Source organism: Branchiostoma belcheri, unplaced genomic scaffold (assembly GCF_001625305.1).
Source record: "Branchiostoma belcheri isolate BF01 breed outbred unplaced genomic scaffold, Haploidv18h27 scaffold3, whole genome shotgun sequence".
NCBI lineage: Eukaryota > Metazoa > Chordata > Leptocardii > Amphioxiformes > Branchiostomatidae > Branchiostoma > Branchiostoma belcheri.
Window position 1 is genome coordinate 6,780,247 of NW_017803909.1, and position 7,681 is coordinate 6,787,927.

The 7,681-nt window shown below is 39.6% G+C and overlaps 2 protein-coding genes across 3 annotated transcripts in view; both read right to left on the reverse strand.

Moving 5' to 3' along the window:
- The window catches only part of LOC109474064 (cytochrome P450 27C1-like), a 6,772-nt gene extending 5,930 nt beyond the window's left edge, over window positions 1-842 (reverse strand). The window contains exon 1 of the mRNA XM_019774283.1: window positions 492-842. Within this exon, the coding sequence (XP_019629842.1) occupies window positions 492-695 (204 nt within the window). The 5' untranslated portion in view covers window positions 696-842. The remainder of the gene's footprint in view (window positions 1-491) is intronic.
- Window positions 843-1,664: 822 nt separating this feature from the next.
- The window catches only part of LOC109474060, a 7,299-nt gene continuing 1,282 nt past the window's right edge, over window positions 1,665-7,681 (reverse strand). Inside the window, exons 2-8 of one of the 2 annotated variants that reach the window (XM_019774278.1) lie at window positions 6,199-6,349; window positions 5,455-5,626; window positions 4,848-4,971; window positions 4,334-4,477; window positions 3,483-3,660; window positions 2,599-2,755; window positions 1,665-2,540 (exon numbers count right to left, since the gene is read on the reverse strand). In XM_019774278.1, the coding sequence (XP_019629837.1) occupies window positions 2,606-2,755; window positions 3,483-3,660; window positions 4,334-4,477; window positions 4,848-4,971; window positions 5,455-5,626; window positions 6,199-6,349 (919 nt within the window). In that variant the 3' untranslated portion in view covers window positions 1,665-2,540; window positions 2,599-2,605. Of the gene's footprint in view, window positions 2,756-3,482; window positions 3,661-4,333; window positions 4,478-4,847; window positions 4,972-5,454; window positions 5,627-6,198; window positions 6,350-7,681 lie in introns of both variants that reach the window. The other variant, XM_019774277.1, reaches the window with a different exon arrangement.

The window sequence follows — 7,681 nt, forward strand, 5'->3', positions numbered from 1 at the left end:
ACACACGACACACACACACACACACACACACACACACACACACACACACACACACAAAACACACACACACACAAACACACACACACACAAGGACATTCGATCACTCCTGTCCCGTTCAGGGCGACTGAACCAGTAATTGATTCAATGACGACCTTGCGTATCCTAGGATACAAGCCGCGCTGAACAATACCCGTTGTCCTACCACAAAATCAATGTCACGACTATACCGGCGAAGTTCAAAAGTGCAGCGATAACTAATCAGCGTTTGAAATGCTGAGTCAGCCTCTGAAGGTGGGAGGGGTAGTACTTCCCAAATCATATGGCTGAGTTACCTTATAATGTACCCCTAGCCTGCGTTAGGGGGCCGGTCAGTAGGGTCAGCCGCTAGGAGCGCGATTTACTACATGTAACGTTAGTAGTGCATTTACCTTTATGATCCTTTATATCGGCCATAGTGATTAGAGGCTAACCCAACGACAACGGTCTCCTACCTGAGCTTCGTGCATTCGAGACCTGTTCTTGTACCCCCACCACAGCTGCGCCAGTTTGCTGGTCGTTCCGGGCATGTCCTTGAGCGACTTGTCCTTGTTCTGATGAACTGTTGCTGTCTGAGCTGGCGCGACGGAGGCCAGGGCTCGCGAGTTGGACAGGGCTAGTGAGCAGACGGCGGGTTTGCTGAGCAGCTGCCGCGCCATGGCTGTCCTCCAGACGTACGTGTACTATCACGGGTAACCCTAACGGCAAAACTGACGAGAAAGTGGCAAACGTATTCAACTCACGGTCCATTTGCAGACTATTATATGAATGGCACGCCCACAACTACGACCCGGCCTGACCCACATAGTTACGTAAGGGCAAAAATAGGTTAACATTTACATATGGGAACACGTGTTCTGTTTATATCACGTGCCGCTAGGCGGCCTCTGATTGGGGCCTGAGGCAATGCACCTTGATGGTACATGTAGAGGGACCCTTACTGGATCTTACTGGAATCACATGTGATTTTTACCATGCTGGAATAAAGTAAATCGTTAGAAATCGTAAATCGTCTGCGTTATGCAAAGGTATGAGTTTTGTTTTAAAAAGCATAGAAACGTGACTTTGGCTCGCTCTATTATGTAGCAACAGGTGGTTCTCGAACAAAACTGACTTGAACAAACAACACAAAATACAGCTATTCAAACCATTCGCACAAGACACTAGATGTCAACGCTAAAGACCATGAGTGGGGGGAGTCTAGAAGTTTGATAATCTCATGTAGTTTGGATAACATTGAATGATGTCTCAGACTAAGGGATAACTTGCTCCCTTATGTGTCACTAACGACATAAGGGTGACTAAACAATCAACCAATGCCCTGTCTAACTTCAGTTATCTGCTAACTGTGCCTTTAATTAAAAGCAATTTGGGTCATGAAAAAAACTTCTCCAGCCACAATTAGAAATATATTTATTGATGCTTGTATTCATGTTGTCTTTATGATCATCTGTCTGATTAATCAAAACACTCTGGAAACATACATGTACAATCTTACATGTATCATCACTTTTCTTACAAAATCTAATATGCATTGCATAGTAGGTATACTTTCCAAGCACGTACAAAATCTATTATTAAGACAGAATTGAATAATGAACTCTTATGGACTTTGGTGAGATGCAAAAACTCCTGTACCAATGCATCTATGGAAGCCATGCTCACTTGGCCACTAGTCAATGTAAATTTAAGGGGGTACTGGGTGGGGGTAAGCAAGGACATCCAGATACTAGTATCTAATTTTCATATAAAAAAGCAATGTCAACTTCCCAGTATATCTGAAGGATGCAGGTATCTGAGATCCAGCAAACAGCAAATACTGTATTATACAAATAAAGTAGATGATAATTGCACAGAGAAGTATTATTTTCAAAGACAAATAGTTCTACTACACACTCAGCTACCATCTACTTAACAATACACATCCAACATATCTAGCACAAATACATACAACACATCAAATACACATAGATACACTTATCTTAAATTAGTCTTAGTTGCAACAGTGCTATTTACATCAATTGTAGACAACTTGATCTACAATCAAGTTAACATTTACTCTTGAGCTTGGACTGTCAATTGATACCACACTGCATAAGTCTCTCAGTTGTTACTCAAAAATTTTAGCATGCTAAATTACAAATTGTATCAAACTTTACCAAAGCTATTCGTCTTACATCTTCCACAAGCTGTCGCTACTAATAGTTTCCATTCATATAACATTGATATTGATATAACATCTTTTTTCTAATATGAATATTAAATTGATATGAATGCATATTCTGATATCTCATGTCTCAAATTACCATTATACCTCTCAGTCTAGGAAGCTATCCATGACTGTCATGCTACATGCTAAGTAAATGCTACATGCTAAGTAAATGCTACATGCTAAGTAAATGCTACATGCTTTAGTAAATGCTACATGCTAAGTAAATGCTACATGCTAAGTAAATGCTACATGCTAAGTAAATGCTACATGCTAAGTAAATGCTACATGCTAAGTAAATGCTACATGCTATAAATGCTACATGCTAAGTAAATGCTACATGCTAAGTACATGTAAATGCTAGTCAAAGTAGTAGTCACACAGCAGCAGAGGGCAGTCGTTAAACTCCACACCGTAGTCATAGTACAGTGTGACCTCCTCTGGGTTCTGTCTGCTGTCACCCTCATACCCGCACTCTGCAAGAGTCATGTCTGGGAACAGCAACGCTTCCTAGGGAGGGAAAACATGCTGTACATCAATTTTCTGTCAAAAAAGTGTCCATAGGCAGCCAGCCCCGCTATTCAAAACCATAGGCCATTCCAATTTGCCTAATAAATGTAGGGGTGCATCTGAAATATTACCTTGACCATGAAAACAGCTACAGTAAAATAAAAATATGTGCATCATCACAGGCATGCCTGCAGACAACATATAAAATTACATTCAAAGGGAACCCTGTGTTTTAGCTGCAAACACGAAAAACCGTCTGACCACAATACTCCTGCAAGAGGTATACCTCCTTCACGGAGTAATAAAAGTAATAAAATGGACGAATGTCCAATTTTTATAGCTCATTGGTCATGACGGGAAAGGAAGTCAGTGCATACCGTATCTATAGGTTCATTGTACTGGGGAAATTCCCCTAGCTGTTTTTAACAAGTGCATGTACATTTGAACAGTGGACCACAGCTTTAACATCCCATCATAAGGACTGCAACAATTTCGAGTAGCATGCATGTCAAACAACAACAGCCAGGATTCGAACTCCCAAACTCTTCATCCAGAGGTAGGGACACTACTGTATTAAGCCACTAGACTGACACTGTAACAGAAGCAATTCTACATTAAAAAGTTTACATACACTTTGTATTGTACGGTTTAATACCTAGTGTCATACCTATTTATACAAAGTGTATGCTGACCTTTCTATCACTTAATATTTGATAACCTTACACACCTGAGTTCTGGTGTCATCCCTGAAAACCTTCAGCCTGGTTGTTGCAATGTCAGTCTCTTCTTTGATGATCTGGATCACCCCAAATATGGTCAGGTGGGCGTGGACAGTGATGTTGAAGTGACCAGGGTGGTTCTTCATCTTGTCAAATGTCACCAAACGTAGCTCCAGGTCTATGTACCTGTAGACAATGTACCAAACCCTTAAATTCAAAATTTCCAGCCCAAAACACTTTGTGAAAAGTTTTCTTAAATTGAGCTAAGGCCACACCAATTCAATTTCTTGGTTAACGGATTTGCCCTCTTCATTTTTTCCTGATTGGAAAAAAAAAAGAAAAATTAAACTGCAAAATGCTCATATTTTGCCATGAACAGGTGAAAACAGTCCTTTTCTTCCTAGTTGTTACAGTTATTCCATGTTTCAATGCAGTGGTATAATTAAAAGAATTATAAAAAAATTCATTGTTTAAATTTTGAACCAGCCTGGTGTGCTGACTTCATGGCTCCTATTGTACCATTTTGGGCCATAATAGGATCCCTAGGCCTGTTTCTATTTTTTTTTTTTTGCCCGCCCACTCCATTATTTTTCTAGAAAAATCCGTTACCAAGAAATTAAATTTGTGTGGCCTAAAGGTAGAAGTATTTAGTACACTTTGTGGTCACTGGTCACCTGCCTGAAGACATCAACCCCTTCTGAACCTACAAGTACATCAAAAGCCACAAAGGTGGGGATGTGTTACTGCATCTTGTATGTATTCAAAGAATTTAGTACACTTTGTGGTCATAATGGGTATTATATTCGTCATATAAAAGGCATATTCCCACAAGCTGTACTGAAATGGCAGAGACACTGACTTTGGGTTCTTTTCCCTGTAAGGTCCTTTCCAATGTCCCATCTTGCAGCAGGCCAGAGGGCAGCTGTCCAGTGTCTCCCGGGTGATGACCAGTCTGGGGAGGTCATCCTCCTCCTCTTCCTCATCATCATCTTGATCGGACTCCCTGATTGGTCAAGATATTCCAGATCATCATCATCATTCAATGCTGGGATAACTTACACTTTGCATGTAACAATTTTGACAGATCTGCAAGAATTGGCTGTGAAACACATTCAAACTATACTAGATGACAACAAAAAACTGACAATGCATTTTTCAACAACACTGCTTCAAGAAACACTACACTATTAGTAGCCTGGTTGCCAAACCTATTATAGCTCCTGAGTCCTACAGCCTCTCTGAAAATAGCGGAGAGGCTGTAGGACTAGGGAGCTATAATGGTTACCAAACACTTCATGACCAGGCTACACTATTAGATGTTCTTTACATTGTAGCTTAATAGATTTAAGAACTCCTTGATGTGTACTACTGACCTGACATATCTGATTCCTCTAGAAAACTCGAGGTAGTCGATGGTTTCATCACCATCCCGGTCTAACAGTTTACAGAGAAGGTGCAGCTCCAATGCTGTGCAAGGGGCACCCAGGTCTGTCATACCTTGTGAAAAGATGCAACACAAAAAGTGTAACTTGTAAGAGGTAGATGGCTATGCTATTACCTGACATTCAATAAAATTAAGAAGGGATTATGTAATACAAAACCCTGCCCAACTATACACCAGAAAACAGTTACTCAAGCAGCTGGATATATTATACATCTATGTCCATAATATCACCAGGGTCCATAATATCGCCACCTTGAGAAATACTGTGCTTAAAGATATTTTTACTGCAACATACTTTTGGTATGCACTCTTTCACACATCAAATGTACATACCCAGGGTATGTTGCAGTAAAAATACCTTTAAGCACACTGTTTCTCAAGGTGGCGATATTATGGACACTGGTGATATTATGGACACAGATGTTAGATTTTGATAAGAAAACTTAACACCACCATACAGTGCAGAAGACTAGTAAAACAAATTTGGTAACAATCTGCATGAAACCTCTTACAAGAGTTTCAGTTTTGTAGTGTACCTGATTTGAACTCCTCATAGGATACCACTCCATCTCCGTTGGTGTCAAATTTGCGGAACAGGTCGATGGAACGCCCGTAATTTGTTCGTAACCACCTGTCCATACGGTCCACATAGGCTTCATACAGCTGGTCATTGGCCTTGTAGTCACTGCACTCTTTCTCCAACTTCTCCTGTTTACCAATACAACGGAAGATGTTGTTGATATGATATGTTTACATCACATTAAAATATCTCTAAGAGAAATGCTAACATTCTTAATGATAAATGTAACAAGAAGTGAAGTTAAAGCCTGGTTCCATAGCTTTTTAGATAACAAATGTCGTACATACATGTAGCTCTTTTGTTCACAAAATTTGTCAAAATTTGCCACCCACCGTGGCCCCATTACCACCAAAGTTTTTTTGATGATCTAAAATTAAACTACACTATACTTTTTTTAAAATCCAATTTTAATGTCTTTTTTCCCTGAAACTGGGATTAGACAAGCAAGTCTTTTTTTTTTTGGAGCAAAATTTTTACGGCTGGATGCCCTTCCTAATGCCAATCCAAACCCTGGTAGGGCCCAGGATCCCTCTTAACTGAGGGGGGAAATACCTGTTAAGTGCCTTTCCCAAGGGCACAACGTCTGGGTGCATGTCAAAATGAATAATGCTTCACCTCAGTTGAGGATGACAAAGGCAATAACAAAGTCATGACAGGATGGTCATATGTAAAGTGGTTGTGGCTGTCATCAGTAACTCACCTGTGCCTTCTCTGCTTTGGTGAGTTTCTTCTTCACCACTTTCTTCTTTTTCTTCTTCTTGCCATCAGCGGAACCTGGGTCCACTAAAGTTTCCGGATCCTCAGCACCCTCGGCTCCGGACCCTGCCCCTGAAGTGGGACGGGCTGACTTCCTGCAGAAAAAGTATACGGGTTATTCCATTTGTGACAGTAAATGGGGGACCCATTAAGTGTTTTATACTGAGGCATACTCTGTAAGAGAATTTAAGAACAGAAGTTATCATGTCACGAAAAAAACATGTCTGAAAATCATTACAAATTTAAAGGCATGTAGGCCCCCTTTATAATGAAGAGCTGTGCAAAAGGATACAGATCTTTTTCATTTCCTCATAATCATCAAAACTACAACCTATATACTTTAGGTTTTGTAGTGTTGTCATACATAGATACCTATGATTGTGTGTATAACATTACATAGATACCCACAGTAAATATTGTGACTGGACAATACAAAAAGTATATTTTCCAGCCTTTTCTTTACATAGTAAGTTACTTAACCCTTTCAAATGTAGAACAATATTCAGGAAGATAAAAAAGAAAATGCAACATCCTTGTTCCATACAAGCATGCTTAAAAAACTGTGAATATCTTCCAATAAAATCTTCGACCACATGCACATATGGTTGACCCAGTGAGGTGCCAGTTTACAGTTCATCAATTTGAAAGACCTAATCGTTTACCAGATTTTAAATCTATTTTGAAGGGATAATGACTACAGTTTATTGATGCCCAACAAAATAGACTAAGTTAGTAACGTTAATTATATCCCACCTCATGTGAAAGATACGAGTGTCTCCAAAGAAGCTGATATTGATGATATGACATTGAAAGTTAGCAAAAAAGAAAAGTGATATTAACCATAGATGAGCTGACATTAAGCTTTACCTTGACTTACTACAAAGGTAAGGTTACGGACTTGAATTATTGAAGGTGTTTAAGTAGGTTTAGCTGTTAATTATTCAGTGCACGGTACCAACTGCCATTCATAATTGATGGCACGCTGTCAGGCCTAGAAAAAAAAAATTGTGTTTTCCGTTTCCCGACCAACCAGAGAAAAAACTGCCGACCCTAGCCTTTTTTTGTGTGTGTGGACCCCTGCAAGGGACATACATTTTTCGAGCTGATCGACTTTTTCTTGTTCCATGATCTGACACCTGAGTGATGAAGAAATGTACAAGAACGTGGCTATATACACTCCCGGAGTGTATATAAAATCTATTTGTCTTTTATATACACTCCGGGAGTGTATATAAAATCTATTTGTCTTTTATATACACTCCGGGAGTGTATATAAAATCTATTTGTCTTTTATATACACTCCGGGAGTGTATATAAAATCTATTTGTCTTTTATATACACTCCCGGTGTGTATATAAGATCTATTTGTCTTTTATATACACTCCCGGAAAGTTGATAGGGCATTCGAATGATCTGTCGCCGGTGCG